This window comes from Notechis scutatus, chromosome 1 (assembly GCF_049901735.1).
Source record: "Notechis scutatus isolate UNSWTSFEM ecotype Mainland chromosome 1, rNotScu1.2, whole genome shotgun sequence".
In the NCBI taxonomy this organism is placed as follows: domain Eukaryota; kingdom Metazoa; phylum Chordata; class Lepidosauria; order Squamata; family Elapidae; genus Notechis; species Notechis scutatus.
This window is the reverse complement of record NC_142009.1, coordinates 105,678,084-105,697,668: the sequence shown is the minus strand read 5'-3', so window position 1 is coordinate 105,697,668 and position 19,585 is coordinate 105,678,084. Positions and strand designations below refer to the sequence as shown.

Genomic DNA, 19,585 nt, shown 5'->3' with positions numbered 1-19,585 from the left:
TCTCCAGTTTGTGATTCACAGCCCCAACCCCCCAAAACCCAGCCCCCCCAATTATACTATAGGGAGGCCAGAGCTATGCTAGACCCCAGTTTAGAGGAGCAACCACAGTTAAGAACCTATATTTTGTGTACCCTCTTCAATTCCTACCATTTCTGTTAAAATTATTTTTTAAAAGAGGTTAATGGGGAAAGTGTAAATGGTAATCTAATTCTGCTACCTATTTGGAAGAGTAATATATGATCATCAAATGATATACAGTACTTGTGTATTTGAAATACGCTATCTGTAAACAGCAGTATACAGTAAGTATATAGTAATGACATATACCTGACTCTGGAAAAAAGAGATACTTTCATCACCTCTATAATTGCATGAAGCAGTTCAGAATTGTATACTTACTTGGAAGTCAGTGAGGTTCACTTTTGATACATTCATCTGGATAATTTACACAGCCCAGTTTATGAATGGTGCAGTATTTCCTCACACTGCAAAACAGTGCCTGATTTCATGTACTATTCTAAGTTAGTGCTTTAGATTGATATATGAATCTAGCCAATTGATTCCTACTCTGCTCTTTTCCATCTGCTTTAAAAAAAAATTAGGGAAAGCAACAGAAGTGTGACATATCCTGATTGCTGTTAAAATGATTTTGAGTAGCTGCCATCAAGACAATTAACTTCCACAGAATGCAATTCATGTATGACACCTCTCTTCAAAGAACGCTAAGTTCATCATGCTCATGCAGCACCCTTCAGATTTTGAGGAAGGAAATGTAGTTAAGTCTTTCATCAGAATTCAGGAAAAAAAGGGCTGAATCAATGTTTTCAATATACAATTTGGAGAACAAGCACTTTCACAGCATCTTAAAATTGCAACTTTTGAAATATTCACTTTGAGCCTAATATGATTCCTAGAAATGAATCAGAGTTGGGCCTGACCCAGCAAAAAGAGAAAGCATGTATGATATTTATTGTGGAAAAAGTGATACAGCTTAAAACCACCATTTTAGAATGGGAGAATAAAGCTAGTATTTTATTGCTTGCAACTGACAGATTCAGCTTCTATCATCAGCTCTCACTATAATACATAAAAGTAAATTTATAAAAAGAAGCAGTTGTATTCATCAACCATTTGATCAAGAGTGCTGGAAGGCCAAAAAGAGTTAACTATTTGCTTTACTAGTCATAGAGATTATCCTTCTTTACGCATAAATAAAGATATAATCACCATGAGGAAAGAACTTAAGAACTTAACTCAATACAAGAAAAAGCTATCATTCAAGAAACCTGGCTCATTCACTGGAAAGTGCTGACTCCTAAACAGGACCTGTCTTAATAGTTCCCATATTTTTTTAAAAAGGGAATCTGAAACTTTTATCTAACTACCAGCCTATCAGCCTCCATGGCATCATTAACAATACCAAGCATTTATCTGTTAAGCTTCTGGATTGGATGAATTCAGAAAATATATTGTGGAATAAATTGGATTTAGAAGTGACCATGCCCTCTTTGATCATGCTCTAATTTAACAACATCTGTCAGAAAAGTACACTTTTAAACCATGGACTTTGCTCTATGTACCTTTTGATCTAATTTGTAGGTCTAATCTATGATGCAAACTCCTCTATAGAGAGAAGACAGCTATTGCTTATCTATAAACATTATGATCAGTCTATCATAACAGATATAGATTCCAAGGATACAATGCCAATGAAATCCCTGTTCATTGACTTCAGCTGAAATATAACTTTGGCCTGTGATTAATTATTGTATCAATGTTCTAGTTGTAATTAGTGACTTCCTGCTTACCTATTTCAAATTTGCATATTTAAATTCTACTTTATGTTGAAGATATATTTTTACCTTTTTAACTCTGACTTAAACAAAGTACTTCAAAAGTTGGCTGATTACTGTGCCTTAGGGAAATACAAGGCCATTCCATTTGGGCTAAGGTTTTGTTGTGGCAAAAGAGCTATTGAAATCATAAAATATGTCGTATTATATTGCTCATTATTATGCTGGCACACATTCAGAATTAATAGCCCCACATATAAATAAATTCCCCAGTCATTATGACTGCTTTTATTCACATGTTATTCAATTGTTTTAAGTGTAATTAAATTTTCTTTAAAATTCCCTCTGATACTTTTAGTGATTTGTGATTTGGCATATTGAATTTTATTATGTATGACTATTAGTCACAATAAGGATGTTTTTCAATATTTACATTTTTAAAAAAGGCACTTTCATGAGTTTTGTAGTATTGAAATCTGGTTCAAATACACTTGAGTTTACTGCCAAACAAAACACAAGAAAATCGTAATAGGTGTGTATCTACATTCATATACACATATATTGAAAGTAGAGGAAATAACAAAATATAGCTGGAATTTTGCCATTTAATAGACAATGCAGTTAGTATACAGTATATTTCATTTGAGTTTAATTTAAAAGAAAGCTTCTATAAAAATACTTTTGCTTGTGAAGTTAAAGTCACCATCAGTGAAAAACATACAGAAGCCACATAATTAATTTATGATATAAAACCAGCCCTTTTAATATCTTCTTAATCACTTTAATATCTAAAAAAAGCAGAAGACGAGACAAATTTCCTTGTGGTGGGGATTCCACAGTTTGCATGTTACAATCAAAAAGACCCTGTATTTTTCTCAGTAAATAAATTAACAAGTATGATGCTTTTAACTCATTTGTTTAATTGGGTTCTGTTAGGTATAACATTGATACCAAATATGGTTTGGGTGAATAAATATATAAAACTTAGATATCATGTTTTAAGTGCTTATCACTTTAAGCACAATGCAGCAGGCAATTAGCCGATTAAGGGTGCGGTTAGAAGTTACAATATAAGGAAGCATTAGAAGCTGGAAAGCTTACTGGCTGTAACTGTCTGTTGCTGTAACTGTGTGCTGCTGCGAGTAACTGTGTGTTGCTGCGACTAACTGTGATTACTGACTGTGAGTGCCTGTGACTGAACTGTTTTTGTTTGCTACTGTTTGCTGAATATCCAGCGTTTGTTTCTCTGGAGAGTGAAACCGGAGGAGGAGAAGATATCTTTATCGGCTGATAAAGATATTGCAAGGACTCTTAACTTGGACTATACTTGTGAGTCTTACTGGATGGAAATACTGTGAATGACTTAATGGACTGAATGACAATGCTTAAACTCTAATTGGATTAAAAACTATTTAAACTACAAACAGTGTTTGTGTTCAGTGTGTGTATACTCTGGGGCCCTTCCACTCTCGTTTGGTTGCCTGGCTTGACTACTGCTGCAATACTCTTCTAGGGTTAATTCTCAAACCCTAACATTGGTTATGGGCCCAGCAGCATAGTCTAACTAACCAGGATATAGCAGAGAGTTGGTGTGAGTTGCACATTACTGTAAAAACAAACTGTTTTAATTAGTTTAAAATAGTCAAAATATCTGAAGAGTAATGGCACAAGTAAATTTGTCACAACTGTCCATGATATCCAGGCTGGATGGAACAAACTATGTTTCATGGTCAATGAAATGTAGTTTACTTCTACGCAGAGAAGGTTTGTGGGACATTATAGCAAACCCACCAGATGTGAGTAGATGGGATCCTGCTGATGATGATGATAAAGAAAAGTTACAAGACTTTAAACTGAAGAATGAGCAGGCTTTATGCATCATAGGACTGACTCTCTGTGATCAGCAGCTTGTCCATATTCGTGGAGAAGAAAATGCTGCAAACTGCTGGGAGAACCTCAGGAAGATTTATGTTCGGGACAGTGTAGGAGCACATATAAATCTTACACGGAAGCTTTTTCGAACGCATCTTCAGAGGAATGGAGATATGTTAGTTCATTTAAACTGTATGAAGAGCATTTTTCAAGAATTGCAAGAAAAAGAGCTTATATTTAATGAACTGCAACAAGTCTACATAATATTATCTTCATTAGATCAAAGCTATGATGACTATGTGACTTCGTTAGAGGTATTGCCAAAAGAAAGCCTCTCATTAACCGAGATTACAGGCAGGCTACTAGAAGAAGCCAGAAGAAGGCGTGAGCGTGACGAGCTGAGAGAAGATAAGAAAGAAGAGAAATTATCTTCAAAGCTTGAAAGAAACCAGCAAAGCAAAGTAAAGCACCCGGAAGAAGAGAATTTATCTTCAAGGCATACACAATTAAAAAGTGTTTTAATTGTGGAGACAGAGGACATTTGGCAAGGTTCTGCAAAAAGAGAAAAAGCCAGAATGTAAAAAAAGCCAAAGAAAGCATTTGAACTAGCCACGTTTAGCAACTCTGATGTGAAGAATAATTTATGGGTGGTTGACAGTGGCGCATCCCACTGCATCACAAGAGATAAGACAAAATTTATAAAAATGTCTAAAAGCTCTCAACATATATCTCTTGCAAATGGCTGGAACCTGAAAGCGAAAGGTCAAGGTTTTGCACGTTGTCCGTACATAAACCAGGATATAAAAATGTTGTATGTACCGCAACTAAAGTTTAATTTGCTTTCAGTAAGGGTATTAGATAAATTAGGTTATGTAATTACTTTTAAAGATAATAATTGCATAATTGAAAAAGATAACAAAAGGGTAACTGCAGCTTTAAATGGAACATTATATGTCTTAGATAATAGTAAGAAAGGGGAGGCACAAACTGTATTTAATAATATAAAGCCTCATGATGAATGTATCCATTTATTGCATAGGCGTTTGGGGCATGTAAATTTTAAAATGCTAAAACGTACAGTTGAGTTATCTGAAGGAATAAGGTTAAAACATTGTGATAAATATTTGCGTTGTAATGTTTGCTGTGAAGATAAGAGCAAAGTATTGCCTGCAAATAGGCTAAATGGTTTCAAAACAAAAGAACCTTTAGAAGTAGTATTTGCAGACATAATAGGTCCAAAGAAACCCAGTATGGGGGTGCTAGATATATACTGAGCATTATGGACCATTATTCTAGATATGGGTTTTGCTATTTAATGAAAAGCAAAACTGAAACATATCAACATTTTTTCAATTGGCTTAGGTTTGCTGAAAGAAAGTCTAAACGACAACTGATAACCCTGGTGACAGATAATGGCACGGAATTTATTAATAACAAATTCCAGAACAGACTTAAGATAGCTGGAATAGAGCATAAGAAGTCTGCTCCATACAGGCCAGAACATAACGCTTTTATTGAAAGAAGAGGCCAAACACTACAGGCAATGGTTAGAACAATGTTAAATGATTCTGGGTTACCTGATTCTTTGTGGGGAGGCTACAATGTGTGCTAATAACATATTGAACAACGTTGTTAATACAACAACAGGTGAAATACCATTTACCAGATGGCATGGCAGGAAACCTGATCTAAGTTACCTGCACACATTTGGTGCACCAGCATGGGTGCATATTCCTGCACAACTCAGAAAAAAGGGCAACATAGAGCTAAAAGATTTTCTTCGTTGGTTATCAGGCAAACCATAGGGCATATAGATTTTGGGAGAAAGGCACATCTAAAGTGTTATGTAGTGCTAGTGCCCAATTTCTAGAACATGAAGGATGGGAGAAATTAGAACAGGATGCCAATAAAGATGTAATTATTGAATCCTATAGAAATCCCATTAGTTATCCCTGTAACTTTAAAAATAAAGTAAAGAGACAAATACAGGATGAAATAGTGCCCATAAAGGAAGAAACAGATTCAATAGCTGAACAGGATGAGGAAGATGAACAGGTAGTAGTTCAACAAAGTCCTCCTGTAAGCCCTGTAATTCCCAGAAGAACTACACGTATATCTAGACCGCCTGATAGGTACCAGGCTAACACAGTGTGTCAGATTAATGAAGTTCCTAATTCTGTTGAAGAAATTAAAAAGTATCCTAATAAGGAAAAAGAAAAATGGTATGCAGCAATGAATAAGGAACTGAATTCATTAAGTGATATGAAGGTGTATGAAAATGCCAAATTACCTGTAGGAAAGAAATCCATTTGCTGCAAATGGATATTTAAGGTAAAAATAGATAAAGATGGTAATTTAATCCATAAGGCAAGGTTAGTAGCCCAAGGTTTTAGGCAGAATGCTAATGACTATGATGAGGTGTTTGCACCTAGTCTTAAGGCAGCAACCTTGAGGGCAGCTTTAGTGTGGGCAGCTAGTAAAAACTATATAGTTAACCATTTAGATGTGGAAACTGCTTACTTGCACGCCCATTAAAACATATTATTTATATGAAAAAACCTGTTGGTATTAAAAGTGAAAATAAGGATAATAATGATTGTTGGTTGTTAAAGAAAAGCCTCTATGGTCTTAAACAATCAGGCTATGAATGGAACCAGTATATTGTAAAGGAACTAGACAATATAGGATTTAAAGCTGGTTTAGCCGATCCATGTCTGTTTAAGAGGGAGACAAATGGGAAAGTATCATTATTATTACTATTCACAGATGATATTGCTTTGATAACTGAAACTAATGATGAAGCAAATAAAATAATAGCATCATTAGGAAAGAGAATAAAGATCAAGCAATTAGGGAGATAAAGAAGTATCTCGGTTTGAATATAAAGAAAACACGGAAAGGTTATAAGATATCTCAGGAAGATAAGATAAGCAAATTGCTAAAAGATTACAAGATGGAGCTTTGTAAGCCGGCTAAGACTCCAATGAGTCAGGAGTTTAGCAACACTGATGTACAAAGCCCTGAGTTTGATAAGGTGATTTATCAATCTTTAATTGGTAGTTTGAGTTATATTAGTAATTGGTCTAGACCAGATATATCGTATTGTGTGAATCAGTTGGCTAGATTCAATTCTGCACCATGTGAAAGACACTGGAATGCAGTTAAGAGGATATTAAGATATCTTAAAAAGACAATGAATTATTCATTGTATTTAGAACCAAAGGGTGATTTAATTTTGAGTGCTTATGCAGATGCTAGCTTTGCATCAGAAAGAGACACTAGAAAGTCGACTTCAGGAACAGACATAATGCTGGGTAAGACATTAATAGGCTGGAAGTCAATAAGACAACAGCATATAAGTTTGTCTACTATGGAGGCAGAATTCTCCTGTTTATCATTGTTATGTACAGAATTAATAATGTATAAACAAATGTTAATTGATATAGGTATAACTGTAGATTATCCTATAATTATACATGAAGATAATCAGGCAGCAATTCAAATGGCCACAAATATTGGAGTAAAAACAAGGAGCAAGCATACAGATCTAAGATACCTAAACGTGAGACAATCTGTAAGAAGTAAGATGATTCAGCTAGAGTACTGTATGTCGGAGGACAATTTAGCTGATAATTTTACTAAAGCCCAAGGTGCCAGTAAGCACCAGGAGAGTTGTGAAAAATATGGGATAAGATTGTAAAGGTATTATATATTTATTTCACCCAAAAGGGGAGTATGTTAGGTATAACATTGATACCAAATATGGTTTGGGTGAATAAATATATAAAACTTAGATATCATGTTTTAAGTGCTTATCACTTTAAGCACAATGCAGCAGGCAATTAGCCGATTAAGGGTGCGGTTAGAAGTTACAATATAAGGAAGCATTAGAAGCTGGAAAGCTTACTGGCTGTAACTGTCTGTTGCTGTAACTGTGTGCTGCTGCGAGTAACTGTGTGTTGCTGCGACTAACTGTGATTACTGACTGTGAGTGCCTGTGACTGAACTGTTTTTGTTTGCTACTGTTTGCTGAATATCCAGCGTTTGTTTCTCTGGAGAGTGAAACCGGAGGAGGAGAAGATATCTTTATCGGCTGATAAAGATATTGCAAGGACTCTTAACTTGGACTATACTTGTGAGTCTTACTGGATGGAAATACTGTGAATGACTTAATGGACTGAATGACAATGCTTAAACTCTAATTGGATTAAAAACTATTTAAACTACAAACAGTGTTTGTGTTCAGTGTGTGTATACTCTGGGGCCCTTCCACTCTCGTTTGGTTGCCTGGCTTGACTACTGCTGCAATACTCTTCTAGGGGTTAATTCTCAAACCCTAACAGGTTCTCTTTATCTAGTTTTAAGATTTGTGTGGAGAAGATATCTTAGGTCACACTTATGCAGAAATATTAAAAATTCAAAAGGGTTCACACATCTTTAAGCATCACCATAAATAGCCAAATTTGCAGGGTCTACAGAAGATAATGGAAGCTGATGGGCTTATGAGACTGGAGAAAAGAATATATCTTGTATTTAACATCTGTCTTCTAAAGGCCACATAATTATTAGTGTCTCAGCCAATTTTGTATCCTTTTGACTAGTGTTTACTATTTGCCCTCCATGGTCACAACAATGGATATAGAAATATCAAATGAACTACAATCTACAATACCATTTTATAAGAGCATTAGTCAACTCTCCCTAATGTAACATGCTACTTCTCTGACACCATCAAATAAGCTATAGAATGATTAGAAATAAAAATGAAATTTGACAAATGTATATAGGATTTACTTTCCATGTGGAGAACTGAAATAGAGTATATAATAGAATATAAATAACTATCTATACATATGTCTCCCTGGGATTTACTGGACACGAGAAGAACATAGCCATCAGGACACTGAAATTGAATGTGACCCCTCCCACTTGAAATTCAATTGTGTGTTCTTGACAATATTTCCTTTGGTGCAGAAAAGCTTGATATAGCTGGATTATATACGTGTATCATTCTCAGATACACAATTTAAAAATGGTGCTTGCAGTGAAAAGATGTAGAGAAGATAAAGTAAACGTTGATAAGATGACATACCTATTCTCAATCTGTTCTTTACTTTCATTTCTATATTTAGCCTGTATCATGTCTCATATGAATTCCCTAGCACTGTGATTGGAGCGATGTCAGAAGGGTCATGTCAGCACCTGAGCAAAGGAGTTCATGATACGGACTTTATTCAGCATGCAAGAGTATGCAGTTGTGTGAAAAGCAGGAGATGTGCATCACACACAAACATTCAATTTTTAGCCTGCTGGATTGCAGATCAAAAGGTTAAAGAAAGGATTTATTAAGAACGAGTAGTGACAATTTAAATAAATCAGATGTTTTTGCCGAAGATTAGGCTGTGATTTTCTCCAATTATTCCTGACATTTCACCTATTCATATCGTGATGAGAGTTAATAATGCAAAGAGAGGGAAAAAAGACTCTTGTCTCCTTGTTTATTCATTGTTCTCAAGGAGTTAAGCTGTTTATAGAGAGAAGTTATTTGTTATTTAAATCACTTTTTGCCAAAGTTGTTCATTCTCTGTTCAAGTATCTAAAAATATTGCTTTTAGCAAATATGCAAAGTCTTTTTGAAATGTCTGTGCAATTCATAGTGATTTGCACACTGGAGTTCATTGTTAAATGGGTCCAGGTGTTGACGAATTTAACATCTGAGTGAATTAACTCGTTAAAGCTTTAAAGGACACAAAGAAGAAACTTATTTTAAACCTCATAAAAATGTTATGTGATACAATTAGTAACACTGCAATCTTTAAGCAAGTCTCATTTGAAGTACCTGTGTGTACATTTATACAATAAATAACATATATTTTATGTTTTGTAACATAATCCTGAATTCTATTGGTTTAAATTTTATTTAGATTATTAATGTGCTTCAGTTATATACTTTTCCCATTTCTAGATAAGTGGTGTGAGAAAAAGAATAAGAAACAGAGTTCACAAAATTAACCAGGCTTAAGATTTCTGTTTTATTGGAAATTTAAGTGCATTTAATTTTTACTGAAATCAATGAGATAGTAAAGATCTTAATTTAAAAATCATGCTTACAGAATTCAGTTACTATTCACTAATTAAAAAGTTTATATTGTATGAAGGTCATTATTAAATAACAAAATGAATGGAAATGCTATATAATATACAGTATTGACAGAACATGCAATGCCAAAGTTAGAAATAATAAGGATCAATATGTAGTTGTATTATATGGCTTAGCAAACAAAACTGAAGCAGGAGGCTAATTTATTAACTTCTTCCACTCGAATGATTTATTCAGAGTTTAAGATCTTCAAATAGCAAAAAATAACATCACCAGAGTAGTACATAGAAATCAAATTGATGACATTATTGCTAAAATTAGGTGGAGCTTAGTTAAAGCATCAAAGACAGGGGCAGCTGCTGACTGTAGAACAGATCACAAACTTCATGTGTAAGTTCCTATTAAGCTAAAAAAGTAAGAAAGCCAACCACTTTCTACAATACAACGTTGAGCCTGTACCCTCCATTTTCAGGAAAAACATCACAAATCAGATTGAAATCCTGAACTACGGAATGAAGTTAAGGAAGTAGCTAAAGAGAAATGTGAAAAGAGACTTGTCCAAAGATAAGGAAGGAACAAAGGAAGCTGGAAGGGGGGGACGACAGGAAACTAGAAGGTAGAGGATGAGAAGAACAAGGAAAAGAAGTAAAGGAAAGGAAGATAAATATCTCAGGAAGGACCTTAAGGAAGAGTTTCAGAGAGTTGTTTGATGTCAGGCGCCAAACCAAAAAATGACCCAAGGTGGGTTATTTTGTTGTTTTCATACCTGTAGACAAAAACTTGCCAAACTGAGCACTTTACTATCTGCACGTACCATATACTGTGTGACCTATTAGAGAGGGTCTGTGGCTTCATCTTCTTTCTTTCACACATAACATCTAGACTGAGTTGCTGTTTATTCCTCTGGAATGCACCACCTCCCTCCTAGGAATCCACCTCCTTACTACATTCCATCACATCAGTAGACTTAGGAAGCAGTATTACAACAACATCTGTAAAGATACTGAAAATGGAAACAGCCATGAATAAACAGGAAAAGTGTTCCAAAGATGTCTGAACACAAAAGGAGATTCCAAACTGCTAAATGTTGCCAATGGATAGACAGCAACTGATTCAAAAATCAAAGAAAGATGTAATATATTGAAATAGTATACAAGAATGGTAAAGCAAGTGATATACAGCAAGAAGAAAACTACTCACAATATAAACTTTTTCATTTTAGTTGACTTAGTTTGTTCTACCAGCTATACGTCTTTCTCTATTTATGTAAATAGAGAAGGTGAAAGCCACACTGTTCTGTATTATTTTAGCTTAACCGATTAGATATTATAAAGGTGTGTTATGAATGCTATGCACTGTTTATTAAATAAAAATATACATTTATATGGTTTCCTATCTTGTATATATAAGATCAAGATCAAGGGAAGTACTAAAACCACTCTATAAAGCCTTAGTAAGACCACACCTAGAGTACCGCATCCAGTTTTGTTCACCACATTATAAAAAAGATGTTGAGATTCTAGAAAAAGTACAGAGAAGAGCAACCAGGATGATTAGGGGACTGGAGGTTAAAACATACAACGAACGGTTACAGGAACTGGGCTTGGCTAGTCTAGTAAAGAGAAGGACCAGGGGAGACATGATAGCAGTCTTCCAATATTTGAGGGGCTGCCACAGGGAGGAAGGGGTCAAGCTATTTTCTAAAGCACCTGTAGTCCAAACAAGGAATAATGGATGGAAACTGAACAAGGAGAGATTTAACCTGGAAATAAGGAGAAACTTTCTGACAGTGAGAACAATTAAGCAATGGAACAGCTTTCCCTCGGAAGTTGTGGGAGCGCCATCACTTGAGACTTTCAAGAAGAGATTGGACTGCCATTTGTCAGAAATGGTGTAGGTCCCTTCCAACTCTGATTATCTGTTAAATATATGACTCAGGGCAACTAACATAATAAAAACAGAATAAAAATAAAACCAATTACACACAGACATAAACACAAATAGAGATGCATTTAATATTAGTATGGTTAAGTACCGTATTTAGTACATACTGCTGATTAGAGAACAAACAAAAATATAGGATATCATCAAGAGAGTAAAAAATTGAAATGGAAATGGGCTGGTCACATAGGAAGAAGAACTGATGGCAGGTGGACCAAGGCAGTCATAGAATGGATCTCCCTTGATAAAAAGTGTCCATGAAAGAGAACTAAAACAAGATGGATCAATGACTTCAGCAAATATTGCTGACTCAATTGGCAAAAGAAAGCTAACCTGCAGTGGATAGACAATGGCTAAATGACGATGATGATGATGACTGCTGTCCATCTCACATAGTGACTGTGAGTGCCATATAAAACAATCCAAATATATAAAACCCAATTAAAATACAGCCAAAATAAATTAAAAAGATTTTTAAAATGGCAAGAAAAAAAGACATAGAGTGCATTCCAATTAACCATCATGTAACAACCTCACTGTTCCACTCCATCATGGGATCCCGAGGCCAGTTGACAAAACGATGTCTCAAGAGCCTTAAAAATATAGACTCACTGTACAATACATTTCACATATAGGGCTTGTTTTGCACGACATTCACAGAATTATGCACACTAGCTGGGCTATCCTACCACAGTACTTCAGTAAGTCAAAGACAGTCATAGGTTGGTCCCTGCATACATAATATTAAATGCAATCACCGTGTACAACTCTTACTGACAAGACTTAAGATTCTGAAGAAACATGCAGGGGATGTTTAGATGCTGAAGCCCCACAAGAGAAAGTATTTCCTATCAGAGTAAATCGCATATAAAATATTGGAATTACTCATTAGTACCGTAGCACATCGGCACGTAATATTCAATACATGCCAAATTATACGCGTTAAGAATTGTGTAAGCCCTCAATCACTATTACGGACTCAGACGGATATGTGATCATAAACATGCCTTATTAAATTAAAAGAATGCCGTTCTTGTTCGTATCGACCCGGCCAGGTTGAATACAAGCAGAAATACAACACTTCCCAGCATGCCTTTTGCATCCGGCTGCCTGCAGTCGCTTTGAGCGGAGTCACGTGTTGCATTCTGGAGCTCGTAGTCCGTGCAAAGGACGAGCCCCTGGTTTAAAGTGAAGGTGAATGGAATCGGGCTGGCTGAGAAAAGAGGGTTTGGCGGAGCGGCTGTATCTGCTGCCAATAAAGTTACCTTCTAAAAAGGGAGGGGGAACGGCGGGAGGAAAGGAAGCACGTCAAGATGGCGGCTCCCGTGTCGCCCTTGGTTACTGGGCGCCGCCTGATAAAAGTTGCCATTCGACCCGCCGCTCTCATCCTAACATGCTGGGCCCCGCGGAAAGGTTAGTGGCGTTTGGGTCTAGGACTAGGTCTAAGGATGTTCGAAGTTAGCCCGCGATCCTCTAGGGGGGATTAAGGCTCAGCTGGAAGGTCAGCTATTAAAGCGGCTCCCCTGGTTTCAAGCCCTGGTCGTGACTGTCAAGACCCCCAGTTAAAAAGTTAATGCGGCTCGGCTTTTTTTCCTGCCCTTGAATTGCCGGGCATCGGGTCCAGCGGGTTTTAAGGTTCTGGATTGTCCCGTGAAAAGTTAAGCATAAAAGCCGGCCGTTCTGCTAGCACTCTCCATTTTAAAACATACGGTCTCCAACCTCGGCAATTTTTAAGACTTGCGGACTTCAATTCCCAGAATTCCCCAGCCAGCTTGGCCGCTGTGCCAAGCTTGGGAATTCTGGGAGTTGAAGTCCACAAGCCTTCAAAGCTACCAAGGTTGGAGATCCTCTGGCCTAAGGATTTTATGCCCCTTTAAGGATGTGCTTCAATTTTATTTATTTCTTTTAAAAAGTTTTTTTTAATTTTTAAACACACATCAATATCGTTTCATGGACAGTGAGGTGTCTGAGTGTCATTCATTTTGATACAAAAATAGTATTGATACAATGAGAATTACTACATTAATCAGGGTTACATGGTCTAATATTACACATAACTATCAGCACATAATCCTTCATTTTTCAATATTTGCTACATCCTTCTAATAGTACTAGCATTATTTTTGAGCATACATGATAACAACTTTTTTCAAATTCTGATCTTAACCTCCAATATTCACTTTAAACGTGTTAAGTAAAAATATGTATAATAATATTCCCCCTATTTCTATTTTTTTTTCTGTTCTAATTTTTAGTGCGGCCAATCTGGAGAATTACTACATTAATCAGACTTACATGGTCTATTGTTGTTGTACATAACTGTATCGGCACATAGTCCTTCATTTTTCAATTGTTCAATATTTGCTACACCCTTCTAATAGTACTAGCATTATTTTTGAGCATACCTAATAACATCCTTTTTCAAACTCTGATCTTAACCCCTAATATTCACTTTAAATGTGTTAACTAAAATACGTATAGCAATATTCCCACTATTTCTAATTTTTTATCCTAATTTTTAATACGGCCAATCTTATTTTTTTTTAAAAGAAAAATCCTTCCTATCCATCATCTCTCATCCTTTTGGAAGTTTCACTTCTTCTCTTTTTGACTTGCGCCCCATACTCCTCCCTTGAGTCCTTATCTACATCTTTCTTATTTAGCCCAACCATTATTTCCATCCTCAAAATTTCCATTTTATTTCTCATTTGTAATGGAGAGCTGATTTAATACTTAACACTTGTTAGCGTGTACCGATTATTCTTTGAGAAGTGTCTCTTTATATACAGCTTGCTAATAGGATATTGTACAGCTCTGCACAAATCTTTCTTTTGCCCCCAGCAACCCTACTTTAGGAGGGCCTTTTAAAGCCCTTCCAGATGCTGCCTATACAAACTTACTTATGTTAACATCAGTGAACCAAAATTTAAAACATAAACCAGGAGGATCAAGCAAACTGTATTATGTTTTAATATGTTGTATAATGTTGATTTTGTGTCCAAGTAGATTAAAAAAAATATTCTGGTCCTGGACTGAGCATTGATGTCAGAGCACACAGATCTCTTTGTGGATTTTTTTAATAGTCATTACTTTTATAGTTGTGGAGCTCTTGTCCTAATGGAAAATTGGTTCAACATTAGGAACTGCTGGTTTATCTCTAATAAGACTAAGTAGCAATAGCAATAGCACTTAGACTTATATACCACTTCACAGTGCTTAACAGCCCTCTCTAAGCAGTTTTACAGAGTCAGCATATTGCCTCCAACGATTTGGGTCCTCATTTTACCCACCTCGGAAGGATGGAAGGCTGAGTCAACCTTGAGCCTGGTGAGATTTGATCTGCCAAATTGCAGGCAGATGGCTGTCAGCAGAGGTAGCCTGCAGTACTGCACTCTAACCACTGCGCCACCGAGGCTCTAGTAAGAAACTGTTCATTCTGTGTGGCCCAGAATTGATTAGGATGCAGGAAAAAAAAAAAACCTCCATTCAAGACTCATAGTAAATCTTTTTACTGCCAAATGGGAAGCTCCCAATGCTGAAAAGCGTTGCACTGATGGATTCTTCAGCCTGTACTTTACTATCACAAAAATGATGTACAGGAAAATACTCTTACCAATTAACATTTTTCACAAAATATTGATGTACTTTGCAGCTATTTTGGTAAACTGTCCAGTTCTCATATTGTATACACAAGTGATAAATACATATATTCAAGCATGTTTTATTGCAAGGGATGCATGATAAAAACTTCTGGGAAGTTATAAGTTTGCAAGCATAGCAATAAGTCCTATGTGCTATAAGTCAGTTACAATGCACATACTGTGATTATGGAGTGAAAACAGCACTGGTATCTGCATGCATGGTATTTGCATGTATGTTTTTGTCTTGTAGTTACACTATTCTTGCTAGTAGATACTGCTCTAGGAAATTGATGCACTTTAACTGACTTGGATAATGTGTGCTAATCTATTGGTTAATTTTAATTTGCACAAACATAGAAGAATATTTACAAATCTCCAAAATTATATTTAACTTTTCACACAGGGAAACCTTTTAGATAACAGATTCATTTTCTTTCCTACCATAGCCAAGATTTGGACAGGCCTGAATTCCATCCTACATAATCTGTTTACTCATAAGATTCTAGGTTTTAAAATAAGGAATGCATGTTAAATTATGTGGAATTTATAAAAAGTAGATTAGGGTGCATATGTCAGAATCTTTCATACTTCAGATTTTTCTGGGTCAGTGTTAGCTGATTCAGAATATGCGTTCTTAAAAATATAGGAACTTGCAGAATTAGTCTATATCTAGTACAGTGTTTTTCAACCTTGGCAGGTTTAAGATGTGAGGACTTCAACTCCCAGAATTTCCCAGCCAGACAAACTTAATACCTCAGTGCCAATTATTATAAGATGCATTCTTATTCTGAGAAGAGCAAGAGTCAAAGGTAGTGTCATTCTGATCCATAATCTGATTTATTCAGCATGTGTCTGTCTCTTTGTTATTCTCTGCTTTTCTACCAATTCCTTTTCCCTCTTCTGTGTTCTCATTATCTGCTTACCAGGGTAGGGATAGTTCTAAAAGTTTGAAAAGAAAATACTTGGTGTACATATGTAGGAAAGAAAAGCTATAGTAGTGCTCAAAAAAAGGAACTAGAATAAAAAATTGCTATACTTTAGCATAAAGTAATGAAGTTACTTAAATAGCAGAAATAGTGGTACAGGAAGCAGCTTCTGTAAGGAGCAGAACCAACCAGTGGATGCAAATGACCATCAGAAGTACGATATTCAGATAGTGATACTTAATCACTGGAAGAACAACTATTTCAATCAAATTGAAAATAAGGCAAGAAGCTGGAGTTTTGAAGAGTATAAATGAAGCAACTAAGGTCTTGCTGTACACAGAGATAGCTAATAATCTCAACTATCTAGATCTTTAACTCCTTATTCAAAAATTGACTCATTGATGGTTTAGCAAGATTAATCTCTTTAGTAAAGATTAGTCTCTTTACTCTAGAGACAGTCATGATTTAGCAAGATTAGTCTCTTTGAGTGAACTTGTATGCATACAGAACATAAACTGTATTATACAGAAATCAAAGTCCTCACACGATATTTAATCTATACTTCTCGGTTTAAATTTTAGGCGTTTCCCTCCTTTCTTTCCAATTCAATGAATATTTGGGCTATTCTCTTTCTGGACCTGTAGTGCATCTGATTTGTGAGAGGAAAATTTTCTCCAGTACAGGAACCAATGGTTCTTACCTTGGCAGCTTTATTGCCAGAAGGATGGATGTTGAGGAACAGATACCAAAGTCTAGAAAGATCACCATCTCTTCCTGGCAATTCTTACTGGTAGTGGGGGAACCAGAAAGGAATAGCTGCACCATAGCTTTGGAAGATCTAGAAAAGAACCTGAAGAACTTTGGAGCTCCTGCATAGGCAGGGTCCTTTTTGTCTATAGAAGACAACGACAAAACAAGAATAACTGACTAATTAACCCTCTTAATTAAAAATCAGTAAGAATATTAGCTTATAAACTTCATGCGTTTATTATGTACATACCAAGGCTCCGAATATGGAAAATAACTCTGAAATCTTGATATAGTAAGATAAATAAGACTTAAATCTTTTGGAAAGATTTTTGTGATTGAAATATTCAAGGGTACAACTTAATAAAAAAGGTAAAAGAATGCAATGAGAAGCAGAGTCACAGTATATGTTAAAAATGACATTTATGCAGAAATATAAAAGGAATAGACTAATAGTATAGATCCCCCATCATGGAGAAGATGTGGATGATGTTTTTCAAAACAGAAATTGAAGAGGTGTGAAGTACAAATAATAGTATTTAATTGTCCTGTATCTGTTTGAAGATACCCTGCCAAGAATGGTCATTTGAGGACACTTCTATATTGTCTAAATGACAACTTTCTCTTTAAGAACTCAGAGGAATCAATAAAAGAGATGTAGTGCCAATCAAGAGAGGGGATTTATTTTGTGTCAAGTTACTATATCTGCTACCGGTACTTGATAAAAAACAAGAAAGGTCTTACTAGATTGCCAGCAGTGAGAGTTATCAGACAAATGGGCATGAGAAGAGGGTATTTTATGCATTCACCCAATAATCTCTGGGGAAAATAATCATCAGAAGGTTATTGGAAAATCTTAAAACATTTATTTCTTTAGCCTGCTTGTAAGATATATTTTTAGGGAACTTCTATGGCTTCTGGATTTTAGTATTTTCAAGCAGGATATTATATATACACATTATCTTTCAAATTTTGATAATTAAGAATGTATTTTGGACTATTTTATAAACTGTCTTGGTGAGTTCATATCTGCAAAGGTAGTCTAAAATTGTGATGTATAAATAGCGTAAGTTATGTGAAATTATAAATCTTTAGCTGAACTCTATATTATTTAAAGGTGAAGCATAAAAAGTATAAATCCTGGGAATTATAGCTACTGTATATTGGTTTGATGTCTATCTCTAGTAGTTACCCTGATTATGTCTTCTTAAAGATAAGTCCTATTGTGTTAGAACACACAGTCAAGATGTAAACAATTTGTAGCTGGGTTTAGTAAGGATGTCCTAGGCAAAAGAGGCCAGTTTAGTTTAATGGTGAGAAGAAAATATGTAGAAGATTTCAAAAGCCTTGAATTATTGAGAGATAACTGTTTTTTTGAGGTTTAGATTAATTTATAGGAAGGAACATTAATTCAAAATCAAGATAATCTTATTCATCACAATCTTATGAATTATTTAGCACTAGAAAAGATGGTAATAGAAAGGGAGATCCTCTAGAATAACAATTCAAAAATTTTAATAAAGTTATTAGTTATTTATGTAAAAAGGTGGGAGTGCGATGGCTCCACAGTTAAAGACGCTGAGCTTGTAAGCTAGAAAGCTGACAGCCCGAGTTCAAGACCCAAGTGTGGTATGCGGTAAGCTCCCGTTACTTGTCCCAGCTCCTGCTCACCTATTAGTTCAAAAGCATGCAAATGCAAGTATATAAATAGGTACCATTTCAGTGGGAAGGTAAAAGCATTCATGTGCCTTGGGGTATAGTCATGCCGGCCACATGACCATGGAAATGTCTTCAGACAGCATTGGCTCCCTTGGCTGGGAAATAGAGATAAGCAGTGCTCCTTAGAGTCTGACACAACTGGACAGAGGAAACCTTTAATTATATATGAAAAAGTAACAACTCTTTGTTTTCTAATAATATATAAAATATATTGATATGTATGTTTTAATCCCTAATTTGTGGTGTCATAGAAAATATCCATCATCTCAATGGCCCAATGAAGGACAGCATACATTGTATATATTGTACATGTCAGAGTGAGATGAATGTAGCTGAATGTAGTACACTGAATATGCATTTAGTAATGTTAAATGATGAAGATCATTTTTGCTTTGCATGCTTGCGTTCATGAAGAACACATCAGAAATCTGTGCAGAAATTTCTGGCTGTACAAATACTGTGTATTATTACATACTGCACTTATTGTAGGTGGTGGGTGTTCTGTTGTGTATTTAAGAACTTTAAGTTATATGTAGAATGTCTTGGAATAGTAGTGGAATTTATAATTGTTATTATTTACATTTCATGTTCTTCTGAATGGTGCAGAAGGCTCACAAGTTATTTGTTAATGGGGGAGTGAATTGGACTTAGTGTTTCTCAATCTTAGCCGCTGGAAAATGGGTGGACTTCAAACTCTCAGAACTCTGGCTGGGGAATGCTGGGAATTGAAGTCCATCCAATTTCAAGCAGCCAAGGTTGAAAAACCCTAGAAAAAATAATGGCTTGCTCAAAGTTATCACGGATGACTTTAAGAGAGCCAGTTTGGTGTAGTGATTAAGGTCTTGG

General features: G+C 35.6%; 1 protein-coding gene across 1 annotated transcript in view; it reads left to right on the top strand.

The window, feature by feature from the left end:
* Positions 1–12,820: 12,820 nt before the first annotated feature.
* Positions 12,821–19,585, top strand: part of AFG1L (AFG1 like ATPase) — a 65,324-nt gene continuing 58,559 nt past the window's right edge. The window contains exon 1 of the mRNA XM_026666637.2: positions 12,821–13,119. Within this exon, the coding sequence (XP_026522422.2) occupies positions 13,020–13,119 (100 nt within the window). The 5' untranslated portion in view covers positions 12,821–13,019. The remainder of the gene's footprint in view (positions 13,120–19,585) is intronic.